At 44.4% G+C, this 23,558-nt stretch overlaps 1 protein-coding gene and 1 pseudogene across 1 annotated transcript in view; both read right to left on the bottom strand.

The window, feature by feature from the left end:
* Positions 1-505: 505 nt before the first annotated feature.
* Positions 506-23,558, bottom strand: part of LOC147737767 (uncharacterized) — a 408,580-nt gene continuing 385,527 nt past the window's right edge. Inside the window, exons 3-4 of the mRNA XM_086944980.1 lie at positions 9,875-11,281; positions 506-2,735 (exon numbers count right to left, since the gene is read on the bottom strand). Of these exons, the coding sequence (XP_086801106.1) occupies positions 1,900-2,735; positions 9,875-11,249 (2,211 nt within the window). The 5' untranslated portion in view covers positions 11,250-11,281 and the 3' untranslated portion in view covers positions 506-1,899. The remainder of the gene's footprint in view (positions 2,736-9,874; positions 11,282-23,558) is intronic.
* Positions 21,556-22,823, bottom strand: LOC147737770 (uncharacterized; annotated as a pseudogene).

Below are 23,558 nucleotides of genomic sequence, written 5' to 3'. Positions count from 1 at the left end.
CAGACTATTTTAAGCCAATCAATTCGCTCAGTGAAAGAAAAGGTCCAAGAGACAAAGGGGTTCCCAAAGCAATTACACTATTAAACTTCAAAAGTTGTCTTCTGAAACATCAACAGTGCATATTGTACTTGTAACACTTGCACTACTCTAATAAACACAGTGATGGAGTGAACTACACCCTGGAATGCCTCACAGCTGAGGGACTGGTGGTTGCAGGGCTGCGGGGGAGCATAAGCTCCTCCCCACCCTCTTCCGGGACAGACTAATCAGCAAGATAGAAAACAGACACTCTGAACGTACTGATGAGTTTGAAGTATCTCCCGTCTCATCACCACATGAAACAGGCAGGCAGATTGGTTTATTAGCAAAGTTTTATTGCGTAAAATAAGACATTCTTGGCAAACAGCTCACTGCGGAAGTGTCCTTTGTCTAGTTGTCAATCTCCCCCTCACACTAGAACAGGACACAACTGAATTCACAAAAAACATCACAGCATGCAATGAAATACTCCTCACAGTGTCTTTATTAGACAATCTGCTTTGTTTTGTAATGCATGTGAACGTTAGTTTTTGGGTATTTAATTCTCACCAAAATAGCAACCAAACTCCGGACGACTTCTACCATATAGTCTGGCTTTGCCCAGGCCTTTACCCCTTTTGGTCCGAGCTGGAATCTGAGCTCACACAGACCTTGGGTCGCCAGGTTCCACACGATCCCTTACGTCTTCTCCTGGGTGTATTTGAAGGTTTGGACGGCTCTAGAGCGGACAAACATTTTCTGGGAACAGCGGTCACTGTGGCTAAAAGAGATATTGCAGTGGCCTGGGCCCAGCCCAACCCCCCTACCCTGCGAAAGTGGCACCAGGGAGTGGATTGGTGCGTGGCCCAGGAGGAACATGGTTGTCCCACGAGGTGCCAAATGGCTGAACCTACTGTTTTAAATTGCCAGCTTTGGCTCTCCCATGTAACGGGGTGCTGCTTTCCAGCTTGGGTGGCTTGCATAAATACTCCTACCCACACAGTGGGGTTTTTTACTGTCTGTTGGAGATGGAATTGGATTTATTGTGTAAGATGTATGCGGTCTTTTTTTCTCTCAAAATGATAATAAAATTGATTATCAAAAAAAAAGAAAATTCACACCAGAATAAACCATCTCAAAACATTGTGAATTGTGTCACGGTCTCGGCAGTTGAAACTGCAGAATGATATGGTTGGTGCCACCTTTGCAAGTTGTTAGAATCTAGACAGCCATGAATCCTCTTTTGATCTCTCAACCTGGATGGGTTGTACAGAATATTTACACAGCCGGTCTGAAGATACTGATAGGGAGTAGATGTTCCTGCTTTAGTGATGAAAGGAGTTTATATTTTTTGTCCTCAAGTGGTTATTGATTCCTGTTTCTTCTCTTAGTTTCTTTTTCCTATGTGCTCAGGTCTTTCAATATTTTTTTGTTGAATCCCAGAAGTTATGTCTATCAGGATAGTTTATGATCCACTCTTGGTGACATGTCCTCAACACTGCACACATTTCATGGGAGTCGGACAGGTTTAATTCGCAGTGAAGCAGCCTCTGTGAAGTTTGTTGCTTTGTGAAGTGACGTTTGTGACGTTGAAGAACCTACATGCTGTTTGGAGACGCTGCGATTGTTGGAGTTTGTCCTTTAACTCAAAGCTCTTCTGACATTCAGAGGAAAGGGAGGATCTCAGCCCGGAAGGATCGTTAGATGTCATAGGAGGTCTAACTTCAGCTGTAGATTCTTAGATGATGTAAAAGATCACATTCCTTTTTTTAAATGAAGGTTTTTTGGCAGTGCTTCGAGAAGACTTCCATCTTGTATGTGTTACTTGAGGTTGCTGAGGAGCACCTTTTGTTTACAGCAGTTTCCATATCCTGTGCAGCGTCATGGCCGTCGCCTGTGTGCTCTTTGATGGCGTACAAGGCTTGCCTTAAGATCAAAGCTCTTGCTACACACAGTGCAGTGGTAAAGCCTGTGCCCTGTGTGTGTGACTTGATGGCGTACAAGGGTCGCCTTCTGAGAAAACAACTTCTCACACACAGTGCAGTGATAAGGCCTCTCTCCTGTGTGTACGCTTTCATGCCGTACAAGGGTCGCCTTCTGAGAAAACCTCTTGGAACACACAGTGCAGTGATAAGGCCTCTCTCCTGTGTGAGTTCTTTGATGCAGTACAAGGTTTGCCTTCTGAGAAAAGGGTTTGGAACACACAGTGCAGTGATAAGGCCTCTCTCCTGTGTGAGTTCTTTGATGCAGTACAAGGTTTGCCTTCTGAGAAAAGGGTTTGGAACACACAGTGCAGTGATAAGGCCTCTCTCCTGTGTGTATTCTTTGATGTTTTAGAAGATTTCCCTTCTGAGTAAAACTTTTCTCACAGAGATTGCAGTGAAAAGGCCGCTCTCCTTTGTGAGTTTTTTCATGTGTTGCCTTATCAGCAAACCTCATTTCATGCTCAGTGTAGGGATACCGGTCTATGTGTGTTTGTTTGTGCAGTAAAAGATGCATCTTTCCAGTAAATGTCTTCTTACACTCAGCACAGGCATAAGCTCTTAGGCTGGTGCCTATTCTTTTCAGCCTTGCAAGTAGTGTTTTATTGTTAAAATTCTCCCTCCTCTGTATTCCTTGGTGTTTTCCTCCATTCATTTTATAAGCAAAATTCTTCCTTCCTCCAGAAGCTTTACGCTTCTCTTTCCCATTCATACTTCCTGTCTGCGACTGCTGTGCTGTAGAATGAAATGAACACTGAGAATTATACATGTGAAATATTTCTTGAAAGAAATGCACGGTTATAATATGAGAAAGGTGGACAGTAATATCTAGGAAGGAAGGAAAATGTTACTACCTGTAAACAATCATTTGCTACTTGTAGTTCTACAGTTCACATATGGTGACCTCTCATGGGTTGGGTTCTGACTACGAAAAATAATTAATTTAAGATTGAGTTTTGATCTGGAGAACAACTCGTGATCCCATACCAGAAAGGCATAATGCATCTGCACGCAGACTCCAATTAAAATCATTGTGTTGTTTTCTCCATCGGAGTACAACTGCTTATATGTGTAAAATAAAAAAAATAAAAGGCTTAATCTGAGCAACCTATATACTTTCCAACCATACAGCAAGTGGGTGATGCATGTGAGCCTGCACCATGACAAGCTGACAGTAATTGCAAGAGAGTAACATTTTCCATTTGCAGCAAGCGGTGGCACATCACAAGTTGTGCCATAACTTAAAAGAATCTGTAAGGTCCAGAACGCCGCAGCCAGGCTCATTCTAGGGACACCACACCAAAAACATATGACCCAACACCTACGAAGCATCCACTTGTTCCCCGTCGAGAAGAGGATCACCTTCAAACTCCTCACCCGCGCCTACAAATCCCTCAACAACATCGGACCCACATACCTCTACGACCGAATATGTTGATGTCACCAGAGAAATATTTTATGAAAGGATGCACAGAACCAAATGTTTCTGCTTTACAAATTATCTACTAGAGGTATGTTGGGAAGAAAAGCCATGGTTGCATCTTTATCACACGTGGACTCAGCCTGTGGTATTTCTATGTGGCGTCTCCACTTGGCCTGGGCGGTAAATTCAGTTCCACTTGCGGAATTTGTGGAATTTGGGTAATTTAACATTCCGCGGAGAAAGTGGAATTGCCAAAACCTCCGCGATCCGCAGCTTCGTAGAATTTTTTACTTGTTCAGGCTTTCAAAATGTGTGTTCGCAAGATATTTCCCCCCGAGCACGCAAACAGCGTTCGTGAACAGGAAAAAAGCATTGTGAACAGGCAGAAGAAGCAATTCCGCGTGTTTGCAGAATTCTGCGTGCTCACGGAATTTTTTTACGCTGAGCTTTGAGTAACACGATTACGCAAATTACGCCCACCCCTAGCCTCCGCACGAGTAGAAAACCATATGCCAAATTGTGCCGGTGCAAAAAACTGTCTTATTTTTCATACATTTTCAATTCTGTTAATAGAGCATGAGTGCATGTTTAACACTAGATGCATATATAACTTTTTCTTTGTAAACTTGCAGGAACTGTCAATCTACTAATGGGTCATGTAGTTTGCTAACTGTTGAGGAAGAGACTGCTACTAGGTAGACAACTATCCACATTAAGGCTTGCAGTGATGTAGTGGCTTAAAAGGTGGACTTGTTACTCTTGATAAAACAACATTAAAATCTTAACCGGATGCCAGGGGTGCTCTGGTGGGATAACCATTCTCAACTCTCCCATGAATATTTTCACAAGAGCTTTTTTTAAAGTATTCAAACGTTAGTGTAGGCTAGGCCAGCTTCTTTATGTATGTATGTATATGTTATTTCTATACTGCAAACCTAGCCGAAAGCTAGGACCAAAGATGAGCATGAATTATTTTCAAAGAGTGGAGTCCTCAGCTCTTTCCTAAACGGGAGCAATGTCGGGCGGTCCTGATGGATGCAGGGATGTTGTTCCAGATCATGAGTTAATAGATGGAAAAGGCTTGCTAACCTGTTTTTTTATACAGTTCTAAGTCTGCAGTCTGATGGAGTTCTCCAACCTCACATTTGTTGCACTTGAAAATAAGCGCTGAACTTGAGGACAACGAGAATGATGAACAAGTGATAAGAAAGAGGTAATAGCTACAAAAGACTACTGTCCTGGAAGGGTCTTAAACTTTGTAAAATGATACGAATAAGTAAGGAGATCAGTCGCAATTCCATTGACACAAAGACGACATTAACTTCTGACAGAGGAATGAAGCTCAGAAGGGGACTCAGATGACTCTGCTAGCAACTACCTAGGAAAAAAACCTACTTGCCACTTTTTTCGCTGAGTACGGGTTACTGAGACAAGGACGGACAATGGAATATCATAAAAAAGGAAAAACAAAAGCAAGAGGCACAAACAAAGGAAGAGAAAGACAGAAAAGAGCAAATGGAAGACAAAAAGATAACTCACCCCATGGGAAGAGAAAGGTGATAGAGCAAGGCGAGATATGAATTAATTCTCCATTATTAACTCATCACAACATTAACTGACAATGGATGAACTAAATATCTACACCCTTGGCTTATAATTTTGCCCCAGTAGGGACTTAGATTACAGTTCATGTAGAATTTACATATTTCCGTTTCTAAGATATCAACATAAAATCAGACCCAAGCCAATGAACATGAGAATTGGGGAGCCCAATACAGAAAACATGACTTGTGTTCAAGAGACGCTGATACTTCATGACATTGGCTGGTCTGGATAATGGAAATATATGTGCAACGAAAGAGTGAGAAGTGTTGCTTGGATAGGGGGCACAGATAGATCAGGGAAGCCTAACTCGCTTCAAAAAGCAAGCTACATATAACTCCTCCTTGCCTCATGATAATCTGGATGTCTTTAGTGACTTGGTCGCCAAAGACTTGTTCAAATAAATTGTTCACCAGTCAAGACAAGAAGGGAAGAATCAGATCCAACTTGAATAATGGACAAAGGGAGGCCATTAACACATTATGTAATAACAACATAAGTACCAATGTCATATGATATGGGGCAAAAATGTGGTTTTAATGATTGTTTGCAATTATGAACAAAAGGCTTTTCAATAATTATTAAATACGGATTGTTGTGAAATGGAAATGGCAACATTTTAATTTGTGTAAAACACTACCCTCTACTGTACCATGCTTTTACCTTCTAACAAATGTATGCAAGAACAAGGGAGGCGTATAGTGCCCTCCAACAATAGCTTACTGGAAAGTACAGCAATAAACTAAAACCATTTATTGCTGATTCTTGTGGAGAGCCACCCATCATATTGTATAGATAGAGAGATTTTCCACGAAAGATAAACACAGGCGACAATCATATATGACAATTACCTAGGATGTGATCTTGCTAATTATGTGTACAACACACGCAAGGTCTAAGAGCCTACGAAAATGCTTTTTGCGATAGACCAATATCTCCATATGACTATACATGGATGCTCAGGACCATGACTTTTGCCTAAATAACAATATTTTCATATTTAACGATAGATATTACAGACAAATCTCAGGGACAGCAATGGGCACCTGCTCTCCCAGCTCTGCAAATGTATTTGTGGTCTGGTGGAAGGAACAGGTGTGTCGTGTAGTTCCCACTAATCCGTAGGACCTGCACGTTTGTTGGACAACATAAACTTTGGATTAGTGCATAGACTGGCTCCGGGCACCTCCGCAGGATGAGTTGGCCTAGAGACCAGCTAGCTCACAGTGCCACCATAAGACTCCCTAACCTTACCAGGAAGCGAATGGTTTCCGGCAACTGAACGTGACGACCTTGACCCCTCAGGGATCGTGGAAACAGAACAGAACCTTTCGCTCAGTCACTCAAGCTTACTTGCTCTCAGAGAAATATACAGAGAATACACAGTGAGACGTTTTCAATATATTTATTGAACCAACGTTATTCTTGCATAGAATACATAAGCTGCAATAATCAGTAGACAGAAGCAGCTGAAAGTGATTACAAGCACGTAAATAGTAGATATAATTCTACCATGGTGCTAAAACAGTGTATGTATGCAGGCACATAAGCAAGGCAGCAATATTATATAATCCACATTTGTAAAGCGCACAATCACACGTAAGGGTCTCTGGGCGCTGGGGGCCGTCGGGAAGATTAAGCAAGCTATTGCCCAGAATCACATGCTGCTGGGCTAATCTGCCGCTAGTGCCGGGGATCGAACCATGATCCCCAGATTCCGGAAGCATTCGCCCTAGCCACGGCGTACTCCTACTATGCACTCCCTACTCTACGTGTACCTAGAGTGTGTGTGGGTGTGAAACCAAGAATCCCCACTAAGGGACATGACAGGAGAGAAAGCAGGCCACAAATTGGTTACAAACTGAACACCCCCCACGGAGATGCCAAACCGCTGCATAGTGAAGTCTCAGCCCGCACGGACCCTGGGTGTCAGCTGTAGTGCCTCCTCCACTAATCTATTGGGATGCTCATTATTTATAATAGAAAGCTTCTTGTGATGTACGTACAGGTTAGACAATGTTATAGATATGTAGATAGCCCTGTCACCCTGTGAATGAAGATAGAGATGACATTTGTCCATAGTGCGTCAAGAGGCATTGTACTTAGTGTTCAAGGCATCGTGACAATGTTGTGCGAAGCTGGATTTGTAAACAAAGTAGTTTCAGAGAAACAAATCCAACATTGTCATGCATGCAAATATGTGCAAAAGGTCACAGCAGAAATGATCCTGTAAAACATTGGACAATATATGAAGTATATGAAATGAGACACTTCGATACATGGGCCTAACCGGGGCACATAACAGGTGGTCTGGACATCACAAAATGAAAATATGACAAACCATGCGCTGGTTTGGATCGGGGATATAGATGATTTTTTCCTGCTGTGGGACGGAAGTAGGGAAATGTCTAAAAGATTAATCCAGAGACAGACAACAACTGATCCCAACCGAAAATTCACTCATTAGATCAGAAATACATCTATAAATGATCTGGCTAAGTCATCCTAATGTGGGACCAAGATCAGAATATGAACTGATAATCAACCTTTTTTGAATGGTAATAATGTGAACACCAGCAGGCTACTGCCAGGTTGGTGAGGTTAAGTTTGAAACTTTTGAAACATCATTTTGAGGTTGAACACACTGCAGGAGAGAGGAATAAAAATACTGATTTCTTGCCTCGACTGCCCTGAGGGCAGGAAGATGTGGAACATGAGAACAAAGAGAATGACTGCGAAGATGTGGAATGTACGGCAGCAAGTATTTGTTGGCCGGGTAGAGAGAGAGTGTGAGTGTGAGAGTGTGTGTGTGTGTGAGAGTGTGTGTGTGTGTGTGTGTGTGTGCGTGTCTGTGTGTAAATGTAGAGAAAGACATTGGATGAAGATTCTATTTTATTGAAAGTGATTCATTTCATGAGGAAAGAATAGCCAAAAGAAAAACTATTTGTTGTGTGAACTGAAGACCGATAGCCAAGTTCATTCTGTCAGAGGTGAGCCGTGAAGGACATTTCGGTGTGATATACAGCAGCAAACGACTGACAATGCAATACTGGTGGCCTGACATGGAGAGGGATGTGGAAAAACTCATTAGAGAGCGTTACCAGTTGTTTGCAAAATGATAAAAGGATGATATACAGAGTTCTGCTTATGACAGAAGTAGGTTTTCCTGACAGAGTGCGGGGCAATGAATGTAATGATGTTTTAGGTCTGTTTCAGATGCTTCCTGTGCATCAGAAATTTGCCATTGTGCTTGTGGGGTACATGTCAAATTGGTTGAAAGTATGATTTGTACATGGAAGTGAGGGTTTTCTGTGTGAATTGGTATCGGATAATGGTGAACAATTTATCTTGAGGGAAATAAAGCAGTATTTGGATGGAATCGGTTTCAAGATAAATGTGCTAGTCGTTATCACCCACAGAGTAATGGCCAAGCAGAGAGGATGAACAGATTGGTCAATCAGGATTTTTCATGGCCGGTATCAAAGTGGAAGATGCTGCAAGGTCTATGATTTCAGCTTATTGCAACACACTGCATTGCACCATTTTGTGCAGAGAGGCCGAAATTTGCATGATTTGGTCCTTGTAATGTGCACAGACATGTCTAAAGAGGGCCTCAGACACAATAGCTATATAAAGAAGGAATTCCGAAAGATGAATTGGGCTTCAAAAAATACATATGATATTGTAAAGCTATTGTTCGCACAGACATGATCACAGAGCCAATAATCTTATGTAATCATAGTACACTGGAATTACTGGGGGAATCAGATGCCAAATCTCCACAGTAATTCCACATATCTCAGAGCAATCACCATTTACTTCACCCACCCTCCAGCAGAGTTTCTGTAATTGCTGATATTGCTGACTTAGAGGGAGAAAAAATTGAGGGAAATGTAACAGGAGACATTATGGAGACAAAGCTGAGGCCTTATAATGGGGCCCATATTAGATAAAATAAACATAAGAAAATATATCACCCAATCCTGTATACTGTAATACAACTAACCCAGCTTGATAATCAGACCACCTCATACTGTGCACCTAACCCTACAGACCACACATAATCTTGAACCTCCCTTGACCTTGTGCGTTGTTCTACATGATGTAGTATGATACAATACAGCCGGCCCTCTCTGACCTGCAGGCCCCCCAGTTCTATGTACATGTACCTACACACTTCAGAAAAACAACCACCTCTTATCGAAGGCTCTGGGGTGCCGCGGGTCTTACCCTACCCATTCCACCACTACAGACCTGACTTACAGATCACTTGTCCTCTTCACACTGCCTTCCTCCCCTTCTAAGTGGCAGACCCTGACTGACCCAGAAATCCTCTTATATTCTGAACACTCGTACATCACAAAGACCCAGTCCCATCTCTAAAGTGCTTTAGTTTGCACTAGCAACAAAAAAGGGCAATGTTACTCTCGGTGAATAACACCTCACTTTCATCTCACACTTAGGGGATTGGTGAGCATCGCGGTGCTTGCATTGAAATCACAGATTCTGCCACATAATTCCTCAGAGTTCCTGAGCCCGGAATGGGGCGTCTCATGCACAGACCAGAATTCAGGTCATTTTTCATGTCCAGAGTCCCAATTCTTAGCCTATCACATAACGGGAAGGAGAAACTCCTTTGCGAAAATATAGGAGATACTAGGTACATAACCCCTTCTGGTGTACTCAAGGCCCCCTCAAAGATACCCGTCCACACAACTCAGATTTGGCCCCCTGCAGGTCTTACTAAAAATCTGGAAAGATCCACTTTGGAGATATTTCATGCTATATTCCCTCAGAACTGTACAAGTTACTCAACATTCTGGATGTTAATTCAGTACGAAACAAATACCTGGGATGGCTTTGAGCAGCAATCTATCCGCGTCTGTATTTCCTCTATCCAGTGGGTCTCTAGCGATAGCTCCATCAGTATCAGGAGCATTCTGTGGCAGGAATGATGAGGCTCCAAAGGGGCCCTGCGCATCAGCACATGTGGGTTGTAGGTCAGAGTTCTCATCTCGGTTCTCAGGGTGCAGTGGTTCTTGCTTGTAGTTCTGATCGTAGTCCTCAGGACTCGGTGGCTCTAGCTTATAGACGCGATCTGGACTGAGTGTCTCAAGGTGCATAGGTTCGTTCTTGCAGTTCTGATACAATTCATGTGCATCAGAAAGAACCTGCAGGCATGTGTTGAGCTGCAGACTCTGGTCTTCTTGAAATGCTGGTTGTCTGCAGACGTTTTGCCGTTGACCCTCACCATCAAACCACAACAACTCTTGCTTTAGGAGTTCACTTGTTCCCTCCCCATCTGGGAGCATTGGTTGTCTGCAGTGGATTTGATGTTGCTCATGTCCCTCGTGAAACAGTGGCTGCAGGCAGACGTTCTGTTGTGCGCCCCAACTATCTGCATACAATGGTTCTTTTTTCACATGCTCCTCTTGTTCCTGTTCAACTCGGAAAACTAGTTGTATGCACTGGTCCTGCTGTGGTTCCTGCCCATCATCAAACACTGGTGGAAGACGAAGGCTTGGCTCACCTGGGATGACTTGAACATCCGGAGGAGGGCACTTGGAGACAGTACCGTCCTGCCGTGGTCCAGGGCCAGCCGGAGACAGAGGCTGGGGGCACTGGCTCTGCTTTAGTTCATGCCGATGAGAAGACAGAGGTTGGGGGCACTGGCTCTGCTTTGGTTCATGCCGATGAGGAGACAGAGGTTGGGGGCACTGGCTCTGCTTTGGTTCATGCCCACGAGGAGACGTAGGATGAAGACACTGTTTCGGCTGTGGATCATGACCAGGTGGAGATGTAGATTGAAGGCATTGGTTCACCTCCTTGGCCCTGACTGAAAGATTGATCGGAGGGGACCTGCTGAGAGGACAATCTCTAACCACCACCGGACTGACCCTCTCCAAAGACACTGCCCCATTTTCAAGGTGATCTAGACCCTTTGCTAACCAGATTTGCTCCATGAGCCCAGCGACTCTTGACGGCACGTCCTCTAGGGTATTCTGCAAGTGATCCAGTTTGGATTCCAACTGCTCCAACATAGATAAAAGGATCATGTTAGGCAGGTTCCCTGATAGAGGTTCCATCTCACAGTCCCTCTGAGCATCAGTTTGGTTTCTTGAAGAGGACACATTATGGATACAAGAAGAAGGAAGTGCAACTCTTACGGGTTCAGGTGAACACTGCACTTCTCCTTTTTGTCTTGGAACCTGCCTTTTCTCCATTCTGAAATGCTGATGTTCAAGTCCTCAGGTGTCTGTGAAGGGGAAGAAAATAGAAAAGACAACACATTATCACAGGACAATTAGGTCAAAATACTCCTTCCTGTCTCACCACACGTTGTTTAAGCTTTAAAGAGAAATTATTCAGTCCAGCTAATGACTCGAAATAACTAAATTGTCTCGAGAGCTGGAGAGGATCTACCCTGCTCAAGGTCAGGCAGTCCCCGAGGACATCAGGAGTTACCCCGCTACACATCCAAACCCCGCTCAGTGCTGCCCTTACGTCATATGGTGAGATTTCACGCAGGTCCGCTCCGCCCTGCCAGAGAGGACTCCCTATCCAGAGCTGATCTGTTAAGCTTCAAAATGTATCAGTATGACCTCATCAAACCTAACCCTATAATCTAACGGACTTATTACGTTTTTGTAATTCTTTAATTGTTTTTTTAATGAAAATTCGGTAAGCATTACCATAATTGATATTTCCTATGAAGTTGAGCATTGGGGAATAATAGATTTTAATAAACAGAAAAAAATAAAATTTGCTGGTAAGGAATTGAGCTACCTAGGTCACGTAATCGCTGCTGATGGGGTCTGCCCCAAAGATGAATCAATTAAAGCCACACAGGAAATACCTAGACCCATAAAGAAAGAAGAGACACACACGTTTTTGGTGAGAAACATTCTATTTTCAGTTTGTGCCTAATTTACTTGTGCCATGTGAGCCCTGCTGAAGAAGGGTGCAGACTACGTGTGGAGTAGGGAATACGAGAAGAATTTGCAGATGTTAAGGAGAGTCTTGTGAATGCTCACAGTCTACATAGTTTTGCCCCCTTGCTTTGTTACGGATGCCAGAGACAAGGGCCCAGGAGTGGAACTGAAACAGCGGCATGATCGGAAAGCAAGTCATTATTGCCTTTGCATCTAGGGCTTTGCCGGAGCCTGAATGTAGACATTCCACTACTGAGAAGGAAGCCTTGTCCATGTTTTGGGCTCTCAAAATAAACATTCTTGTGGAGTGTAGGAAACTGTAAGTAGAGGATGTTCGACTAGTCCAAACTGGACCCAATCTATGCAGCTGCTACAAGGTTCCTGCTTTCTAGTGTCAAATAAAGGGCAATCTCTTTCTGGCGTTTAATATGATACATGCACAATGAAACGACTCACAGACCTTGCCAGACGGAGAAAGCACTGTTGATCTTTACTTTCAAGCTCTTCATATTTTGAGCAAACAGTGGAAGAGTGCCCATCTCCGAAGGCTAGTAGGCATCAAGCCGTAAGTTATTATGAGAATTAATAAGCAGAACTTTTGTCTTCTCAGTGTTTCACTACAGTTTATTGCAACCCAGCCACTGCCATAGGACAGGCATTGTGTGGTGGAATATGAGGTGAGGGGAGAGTTAACTGTCTAAACACAGCAAGATCTGGGTGTCGTCAGAATACATAAATGCTCTAACACCTTTCTCAAGTAAAACTTCAGTCAGCAAAAGGGATTACATAGCTGGTGAACAAATGGGGCAAGATTGAGGACCCACGAGTCACTCTGAAATTGCATGCAATGTATTGGACGAAAAGTTGCCCAATCAAGGTTCACCAAGTTGGAGATCTCAACTGTGCAAAGACAGCATAGAGATCTAATGAGAACAAATCGTTGGCTTCTGCTCTGATTTCAGCTCATCCATTATATGGAGAAGCACTGTCTCTGTATTGTGTGATGGCCAAAATCATGGCCTAGTGTCCTTGAGAAAGTGGTTTTGCTACAAACCTTTCTACCAGCTAAAAGCAAAAGAAATGAATGATATCGGTAATAACTTTTTTAAAATCAAGGAATCTGCTCCAGGGATTTGCTTTGGTGTCTTTAAGAGCGGCAGGAACCATACCATTAACAACTAAGTGGGGAGTAATGGCAGAGGTACTGGTCCAACTTAGAGATTCAGTTGTTTGAAATTTATTACAGGATTGAAGTTGTTCAGCTAACCAGATCTAGTCACCCCAAAAGGAGGTTGCAGAAGTCTCAGGGAAGAAAGTGGAGAACTCCCTGTGTCAAATAATACGAGGTGCTGAAGTGGTCTCTACCAGGGGGAAGGTACGTATATCAATCACCTCCATTAAGGTTTTAATTTTGTTATGTCACACAGTTGGTGCAACAGTGTGAGAGTGAATTATAAATTGAAAGTTTCTGTGAAGCTGACATACAAAGGGACAAGTTGGAAAACTAGATGAAGTCATTGTAGGAGGCGACAAAGAAACAGATTCTCTGAGCTAGAGCAATAACCATGCCACATAACTTAGTTGGGGGAAAAAAATATAATATTTCAGTAAAGGATGAGGACTTAGAGAAGAGGTCCTGAAGGAATAACATCAGGATCGAGGAGTAAATATGCGTGAAGAAGGGGAAGACACATGTAAACATGTTAGAGAAATGTTGCATACAATCCTCGGCTAGAGATGAAAAGTCCTGGAAATGACCAAGCTATGAAATTATGAACGGCTGGAGACAACTGCTTATCATCATGGGGAAAGGACCTTTTAACGGAAACCTAATAGAAAGAGCAGAGATTTCTTATCTATTGTTCAGAAAGGTTTCTATCCTATTAAGGACACAGATGTAAGGAGTACGCATTTCTCTCTTCGTATTATCCAATGAGTCCCAAGCTCAGAAAAAAACAGCCCTTGCTTTCCACGTAAAACAGGCACAAGGCGAAGCACTTCCTCTTTATTTGTGCAAAATGCCCTCGCCTTTGTCATTCCTCCACTGGTAATAATGTTTCTGGTCAGAGCTTGAAAGGAAAAGCCCTTGTGAGTCACGCCATTCGTTGACCCTGTGCCACCGTAGAAACATCCACATTGCTCAAAGTATTTCTTACAATCATCAAGTCGAATGGGAGCAGATTTGTCAAGATCTCTCAATACTAAAAAGGCCTATCCTCAACGAGCTTCCATTCTCCTTCTTGAGTGGGTGCAGTATTAGTTGTACCTAGGGTTGAAAAATCCTCACCTCAGTGACATTAATAGAGTTTAATTTTCTTTCATGACAGCTCGGGAAGGTACCACAACTTGTAAAGTGCAACAGCTGCCCCAGCGAAGGGGCATCCCGCCGTTGACAGCAGAGCAACTGACATGTATGGGTGGAACTGAGGTAAGGACTATGGTGACGGGAAGAGGTGAGTTTAATGGCCTTCCTGAATTCTAGATAGTTGTTAAGGCCCCGGATGTGAGCTGGAAGTGCATTCCAGAGGAGGACCGCTCTGCTGCGAAAAGAGCGGCCTCCAGTGCAGACTTTCTCTGTTCGGGGGACCACTACCAGGTGTTGACTCTGTGAGCGACGATAGCGTGAGGGAACATAAGGCAAGAGGAGGCTGGCCAAGATATTAGGGGAAGAAAGTTTCAAGGCTTTGAAGGCAATGCATAAAGCCTTGAATTTAATTCGCCTGGCTACAGGCAACCAGTGAAGGCGCCAGATGGCGTTGGAAACCGGGCAGGATCTGCGCAGACCTAGCAGGGTCCCTGCTGCCGCGTTCTGTGCCCTTTGTAGCCTCAGAATTTCAGCCTTATTAGACCCTAGATACAGAGAGCAGGCATAGGCCAGTCTTGACATTACAGATGCCTGAATGATGATCTGTTGTGTGGGTGCATCGAAGAAACCCAATAGGGGTCGAAGCCCCCGAAGTAGTCCAGAGCAGGCACCTGACACTATTTTGGTTGGGCTCAGAAGTTGAGAGAGGAGTCTATCCACACCTCTAGATTTTTCACAACCTGCTTGGTGGGGGGGGGGGGGCACTATCAAGGCTTGTGGGCTACCAGCGTTCACTCGACTGACCATGGTCCTTGCCCACCAGCAGTACCTCCGACTTGCTGGCATTCTGCTGGAGCCAGTTAGTGGTCATCCATTCAGCAACTGCTGCTAGGTCGTCCTGAAACTTGAGGGCATCCCGCTCGGTGTTATCCGAGAGCGCCACCACCGACTGTGTATCATCGGCATAGGAGACCATGGTCAGTCCTCTTATCATAGCTACTGTGGCCAGGGGTTGGAAGTAAAGATTGAATAGCAGGGGGCTGAGGGAGGAACCCTGTGGCACCCCTTGTTTGATGGCGTGTTCACCTGAGGCATATGGAGGGACTGTTACCACGAATGACCTCTCATGAAGAAAAGAGGCAAGCGACTCCAGTGCCGGACCAGTGTTTGCTGCCTCCTCATGGCAGCGCAGCAGTATTGCATGGGACACCATGTCAAACGCGGCGCTCAGATCCAGCTGGATCAGCGCCGACATTAGACCAGCATCTAGTGTGGACCAGAGATGTTCTGTCACAGCCAGCAGAGCAGACTCCATGCTCTGACCTGGTCGGAAGCCATTCTGGGAGGGGTCCAGCATGTTATTCCTGGTCAGAAAGTCAAATAGGAGGGAGTTAACATAGGCCTCAGTGATCTTTACCACCCAGGGGAGCAAGGAAATAGGACGATAGTTCTCTGGCTTGGCAGGGTCGAGGGAAGGTTTTTTAAGCAGGGGTATCACTTTGGCCTGTTTCCATGCCCTGGGCACAGTGGTCGTGGCAAGTGACCCGTTTATCACCTGACACAGAGGATAAGATAGTAGGAAGCACTTTCCTGAATTGGTCTGGTTTGAGCGGGTCTGCTGGAGATCCAGACTTGACTTTATTACACAGTGTTCGCAGCTGGTTGGCAGGGATAGGCGGAAAGATGTCTAAGGTGTTTGCCTTTTTAGGGCCCCGTGCCGCTTGCTCGCTACTATGTGTTGTTGGGAAGGACCTACAGATGTTATACACCTTCCTAACGAAGAAGGTGGCAAGGTCCTCACACAGCTCATTGGACTTGATAGTTGGCCCAGCGGAGTCTGCTGGGATTGAAGGTCAGAGAGTATTGAGAACACGCTCTTTGCAGGGTTATCACTTTCGCGGATTTTATTGCCATAAAATGCCGCTCAGGCCAAATGAATGGTCTTGTGGTACCTCTTAATCGCCGCCCGGTAAATGCCCTTCGCGGCGGGATTGAAATCCCTTCTCCAAATACGCTCCAGCCGCTTGCAGCTCTTGCGCATATTGGCCAAGTCGCCTTTGTACCATGGTCTAGTTTTAGATTTGCGGTTAATAAACCATTTCCCAGGGATTAGGCTGTCTAACGGAGAATACCCTGTATGCCTTGTTGGCGTCAACCGGCAGCCTCAGGCAGGTAATCGAAAGGTATGCGTTGAATTATTCCCAATTTGGGGATGGGCATGTGCACTGTAAGTGAGGGTATGTTCGTGAAGATTGGGTCTAACAGGTGGCCGGCAATGTGCGTCGGACCCGATACCAATTGCACAAGCTAACAAGCCGCCAGATCAGCTACAAAGTTAGCTATGTCTATGTCATCATAATTATCCAGATGGAGGTTCAAATCCCCAGTGACGGTAAAGTTAGTGGCGTTAACTGCTAATACGCTAACAGTCTCCATGAGGGTAGTCCTAAAGTCAGTGGATGGCCCAGGGGGCCGGTATACCAGGAGCCCCGACATCGTGTAGTTGGGGCTCAGTGAGATCTTAAAGTGTGCTCATTCGCATCCGGCGACGACCTGTTTTACAGAAGTACATGTATAGCAAGATTTAAAAATGATCGCAATGCCTCCACCTCTGGACTCCCTATTTAAAGTAAGGATGCAGTAGCCAGAAGGCATCGCAATGCCTGGCTCGGCTATCATGGCATCAGAGAGCCACTTCAGGGGAAGTGTCCTCTAATAGGTCATGGACATCAGCGAAGTGTTTGGCTAAGGAGCGACAGTTCAGATTGAGGATGCTAAGATGCTTACTGGGATGGGGGAGGTAGCAGCGCCGGGACCGGGCTAGTACAGTACTGAAGCCGCACTGTATACAGCAGAACGGGCCCTCAATGGCGTCCCCATAGGACTGTCTACAATTGCTCACAGACTATCTGATTTTTAGGAGGTCATTCTGAGCGTAGAAGAGCCTATCTCTAGTGGGGGAGGCAGCATGTCTGGCTTGGACGGGCGCAGACAGCCTTGCCTTTGGCGTGCCTTTGGGGCGCCTGCTCTGTGCTTCTGCGCCATCGGCCCCTTTTTACTGGGCTGGTGCCGAGTTTTGAGCAACTAGACCGTTGCCTCACCCAAAATGGCAGAGGAGTGCCGCAACTCTCAACTCCCTCCACACACACAGCCCGCTAAAGGGGGATTGGCGGATTTTAAGTCCCAGATACGGTGAGTGCAGATAAAGAGTAACCCGCGAGTAATTTGTGCAATTTGCGTACGTTTTTAAAAGACAGATTATGGCAGCGAGAAAATACAGGTCAAGCACAGACTCTGATGCCAAAGATTTAAAAAGCGCTCAAGGTCACACACACACACACACACACAAGTTAAAACAACACAGCTTCCTGCAACCGGGCAGTCCTGCACGTCATTTACATGCTGCGAGCAATAATTACATTCCTTGTTAGGACCGTAGACTCTGATTATGCAAGTTTCATTAACCACCAGTGGTGCCACCACCATCACTAGTTTGAAGCAGAATTCCTTTAAGGTGGAGTCCAAGGACCAGGCTGCCGCCCTCAAACTATCCTCAAGACGGCTACCCAAGGTATAGGCCTTTGATGCCATCGAACCCCTCACCGAGTGCAACCAAAAGATGGAGACACCGATTCCATCCTTGGCCATAATCCACCGAAACATTTGTTGCTGGGGGAACCGGCATAAATGGTTTCTTGATTGCAGTGAGCAGCTGTTTTGTCCCAGGGAGTCTCACCTCCAGTGTTAAGGTCTCATACCCGCGTAAACAACTTACTCTGCACAAGTTACGCACAATTTAGGATTGCCTGGCAATGCCAGATATTCAACTATCCTAGTGTGCGATTTGGAATTTCTTGACACTGTGAAGGTAACCACTTCCAGTGTGTACACTCTGAAAGAAATATCCAGGGCTCTGACATCAGAGACCCATTTACCTACTATAAGACATGACAAACTAGATATATTACTCAACAATTCCTTTCTGGAAAGAAACTGTTTGTCCTGCCAAGATTCCAAGAAGTGCAGAACAACATTCATGTCCTACAATTGTGAATATCAAGGTTAGGGGAGGAATTGAAAGTCTGATTTCTCCGAGAAGTCTACATACCAGAGGATGCGTTCCCTGTAACCTTCCTGGTGGCAGTTTCCTTAGACATCCCTTAGAATGTATTGAGCCTGGGGATCACGGATTGGAGAATCCAAAGAAAGGTCAAGAAGAATTGGAAACCAAGCTTGCAATCTCCAAACCAGTGTCCATAACAACAGGTTCATCTTCTGTCTCCTGACCTGTGCCATAAGCTTCACGATCATGGAGAACAGGGGACATGCATGCCTGCCTCCAGTCTTGACAGAACACATCAGTTGCCTCTGCTAAAGGGTCCGGTCTTGTGGTAAATAAATAATTAATTACCGGGTCTATTTTTTAATACATTGAATAAACAGATAGCTCAATAAATAAGGACAAAGCGCATACAACTACGAGGACATACTTGAAACCTCGACATCGCTCCATCTGAATATAATCCATCTGGAGGACTTCAAAAGGGTGGTCAGGAGGTTGGAATCCTCCTTGTTCCACCGGGACACTTTTACCTGGATTGAACTGACAACAGATCATACAGGTACGTACTTTCTGCTTGGCTGCAGCTCGTAAATGTTTGTTAAACCAAATGTTCTGGATGCTGTCTAACATAGCTTTTTCTCCTAGATGTACTGGACTATGTGCGGTATTAATAATGACTTGAACCATAGAGTCGGGGAGAAACCATGTGGCTTTTCCCTTCGTCAACCATCCTTGATCTGTCTGGACCCCTCCTTGTTCGGACCATTTCTTGATTTCTTCGGGAGTAGCATGTGACTGGATATCTATGACATCTTGTGTAGGGTCCTTAACTGTCATACAAGTAGTCTGATCTGGAATGAGTGTCAGTGTCTTGTTAACTGGAATGTCTGGAGTCTGAGCTGTAAGCTTGTCTGTTCGATCTGCTAGATCGTTACCCTGGGAAATGATATCAGTGACTTTCGTATGTGCCTTGCACTTCATGATAGCAATAGCTGTCGGTAAATGTATTGCATCTAACAGAGCTTGAATAAGGAGACCATGCTGGATCTTGGTTCCATGCGAAGTCATGAAACCTCTTTCTTGCTAGAGCACTCCAAAGTTGTGTACGACTCCGAATGCATAACGTGAATCTGTGTATATGTTTACTTTCAGGTTCCTGGCACGTATGCAGGCTTGAGTCAGAGCGACTAGCTCTGCTGCTTGAGCAGACAGGGTATCAATACGGTGTGTTTCTATAACTTCAGTTTCAGTAGTCACTGCATATGCGGCTACTAGTTCTCCTGTACTTGTTCTCATACATGAACCATCCACATAAAGTGTCAGGTCGGGATCAGGTAATGCAATATCTGTCAAATCTTGTCTTGGCTTTGTCATAGTGTTAACTACTTCCACACAGTCATGTGTGGCAGGATTAGGAGAAACTGAGGGTAACAGTGTAGCAGGATTTAGAATGTTGCAGCGTCTGATTTCTATGTGTGGCTGGAACAGTGTCAGTTCATAACCTGTTAAACGTGCAATTGTCAAGTGCTGAGTCTGTGTTCGGTTTAAAAGAACTTCCACGGAGTGGGGAACTTGTACTGTCAGGGAGTGTCCTAACACTATGGAATCACTTTGTCTGATGGCTAGAGCTGTGGCTGAAACTGACTTGAGGCACGCAGGCAGAGCCTGGGCTACTGGATCTAATGCGCTAGAAAAATAAGCACAGGGCTTGTATTGTCCTGCTTGATCTTGTGTGAGAACAGATAATGCAGTACATCACGTTCTGTAACAAAAAGTGTAAAAGGCTTACTGTAGTTCGGTGTTGCTAGAACAGGTGCTTGGCATAAAGCTTTCTTTAATTCATTAAAAACAAGTGTATGTTCCTGGGTCCAAGGGAGGACAGTCGATGTGGCTGCCTCCTGTGCTGTTAACTGTATCAGTGGCTTGGCTAGAAATGCATACTGAGGAATCCATTGTCTACAGTAAGAAGTGAGGCCGATAAAAGCTCGTACCTCCTTCTGAGTCTTGGGCTGTGGAAGATGTACTATTAACTGGATACGGTCAGGTGTCAACTGCCTACCCCTCTTGGACAGTAAGTGTCCTAAGTAGACCACTTGCTGGACACAGAATTGTAATTTGGAAGGGGACACCTTGTGCCCCATCTCGGCCAGAAAATACAGAACTGTAAGTGACGCACGCTCGCAGTCACGTTCAGAACGGGCTGTGATCAGTAGATCATCGACATACTGGAGCAGGGCAGTGTCAGTTGGCATGTGAATGTTGTCTAGTTGTCTCTTAAGTGCTTGACTGTAAATACTAGGACTTTCTGTGAAACCTTGAGGAGCTCGTGTAAATTTATAGCTCCTTCCATTTAAACAGAATCCGAAAAGAAACTGGCTGTCTGGATGAATGGGGACACTGAAAAATGCGTTTTTGAGATCGATAACTGTGAAGAACGTAGCTTCAGAATCAATGGCTGTCAATAGGGATGAAATATCTGGAACCACTGGGTACTGGGGTATGATACATTTATTAAGTTCTCGAAGGTCAATCACTAATCGATATACTGGAGGTGCATTTGGATCAGTACGTTTCATGACTGGAATGATAGGAGAATTACATACATTGGAGTCAGTTTCTACAACTACTCCTTGAGCTCTAAGCTCGTCAATAATTTTGGATAAGGCTGCTACAGCCTCAGGTGGCAATTTGTACTGTCTGATTCGTGGTAGAACAACACCTTGCTTTAGAGTCACACGATGGGATGTGATATGCATACAACCTACATCAGTTGGACCTTGTGCCCATAAATGCTGTGGTACATTCAATAATCTTGGATCAAAATCACGTAATACATAATGACCTTTGAAGTCTCTCAAAAACAGGCGAACCCCCTCTGGGGAACAACTAATTACTGCTCCTAATTCTTTTAATGTCTTAATGCCTAACAAATTTTCTGGACAAGATTTCGTGAGTAACAAATCAGTAGTTCGGGACAATGGACCGACCTCTAGAGTAACTGGTTTTGAAATTTCATTAACAATCGGCTTTCCTGAAAATCCAAGGGAAACATTTCTAGAGCCTGAGAGCGGAGCCCCTGGAACCTCGTCATGACTGATGGTAGTCCTACTTGCCCCTGTATCAATCAGAAACTTTCTATCTTTCCCTAATACTTGACTGTGTACATAGGGACCCTCTTGATCTACAGGTATCTCGATGAGAGGCAAGCCTACCTCCCTCTCTAGGCTGTTTCATGAATACGGCTGATAATCTGGATACTCTGTGCATACTGGTACATCTGTTGTGTAACGTGCTGTGTCGCAGCTATAGGCTGCGGTACTGTAACTGTCTGTTGTGCATTCTGTGGTGGCTGGGAAGTCTGTGAAACTTGTTCTGGTCTAGGCGGACGTGGTCTTTCTTTAGTTTTACCAGTAGCTATGTTGTGTTTCAGAACTGCACACTCGTTTATAAAATGACCTGGCTGTTTACAGTAATTGCAGGTCCCTTTAACGGGAACTGCAGGATGACTGGCTTGATTCGTACCCCTCTTCTGACTGTCTTGTGGAACAGATTGTGCAACTAATACTTTCATTTTTGTGTCTTTCATACGTCTCCTTTCGTGTTCTTGCTCTTCCCTGATTCTGTTCTGGTGATACTGGAGCATTTGTAACATTTGTGACGGAGTATTAGCTTGCCAGGTACTTTCGACTTTCAGTACTCGATTTTTAACTTGTGGACTTGAATTCTCGACTAGTTTAGTAACAAAAAGATGAGGATACGATTCACTACTTGTTTTCAGACCACTATTAATAATAAAACATTTTTCAAATCTAGAATAGAAATCACTAGTATCTTCGTCTTGTTTCTGTTTGCAGGCTGAGATGGCATCCCAGTCTTCCTTTTTCGTGGCTAGTAATCTTGGCAAAACTTGTATCAATAACTCGGGCAAATCTTTACATTTCTCCCCAAGACCGGTACCTGGTACTCGTAAATTATCTTCAGCTTCTAGAGCTGTCCAATCTATCTTTTTCTCTCCCACCTCCCATTCTTTTTCTTTAAGTTTTTCGTATATGCCCGCAGGCAACAGGACCTTTAGCATTTTAATGATATCAGGATACGTGTATTCTCCCATACGGAGCATGTCCTTTAATTCGCGGTGGAACCCTGCTGGATCTTTATCGTGACAGGGAATTAACTTTTTCATCTCTAAGAGTTCCATCTTTGTAATGGGGGTGTAAACAAATACTCGTTCTAGACCACCACCTTCTTTCTTGACTGGATGTACTTCTCGTAACGGATTCTGTCTATCTATGTAAAATGATTTCCTTTCTGGAGGTGAGACGTGAACAAAATGTGGATTCAGAAACGTTCGGTATTTGTGGCGCTGTTCTAGAATGACACTAATTAAATCGGTACCTAGACCTTTCCATCTGTATTGGAGTAACTCGTTTAATACATCGTGCAATGGACCTGGATCAGAATGTTGTTCCTCATACAATGTGATGAGGTGCTGGATCATATACATACCCACCAGTCGCTGCTCGGCTGGGGGCAGTTTCAGAAACGTTTGTGCCACTATTTCATCTGGAAATGTGGTAGAGTCAGTAGTCCATCGGACTGCTGATCGGGCTAGTTCTTGTTCATGCATAGTACTAAGTTCACTATAACCTATTCGTGATTTCAGAATGTGATCGGTAGCTTGGAATACTTGCTCAAGAGAACATTGTTCTTGTACTGGAGAAGGAACAGTTTTCTTGTAATCTGGACGTGAATGTCTGTCGGAAAGTCTAGTTCTACCTACATACGCTATCCTGGAGGGATTCCCGTTGTCTACCTCTTCAGTAGAAGAGTCATTCTCTTTCTCGGTTGCTCTACTTACTCTCTCTTTCTCGTGTATACTTACAATTTCTTTTCGTATTTTCTTGTACATACTCTCTATACAGTTCTGTGTCTTGTGTTTTCCCTCGGCTATATTGTCACTCCACCTGGTCAGGACTTTCATTTCTTCTTGATCTTTTCATTATTTCACAAATCTGCCCGTAGTAGTAGTACCAAAAACTATCTTCAAAACCTTGAACATGCTGCTTTCAGAATTAATATGGGGTGGGGGCTGCAGAAGAGTGGGGCTCTTGAAAAGTACTGACCAGGGAGGCTTGGGGGTCGCGGACTTTGAGGCACACTGCTATGGGAGTCAACTTTAAAGGCTATCATACTGGACTGCCTCCATGAGACAGGGATGACGCAACAGACACCA

The sequence above is a fragment of the Lissotriton vulgaris genome, chromosome 1_1 (assembly GCF_964263255.1).
Source record: "Lissotriton vulgaris chromosome 1_1, aLisVul1.2, whole genome shotgun sequence".
Classification (NCBI taxonomy): domain Eukaryota; kingdom Metazoa; phylum Chordata; class Amphibia; order Caudata; family Salamandridae; genus Lissotriton; species Lissotriton vulgaris.
This window is presented reverse-complemented; position numbering and strand designations above follow the sequence as displayed.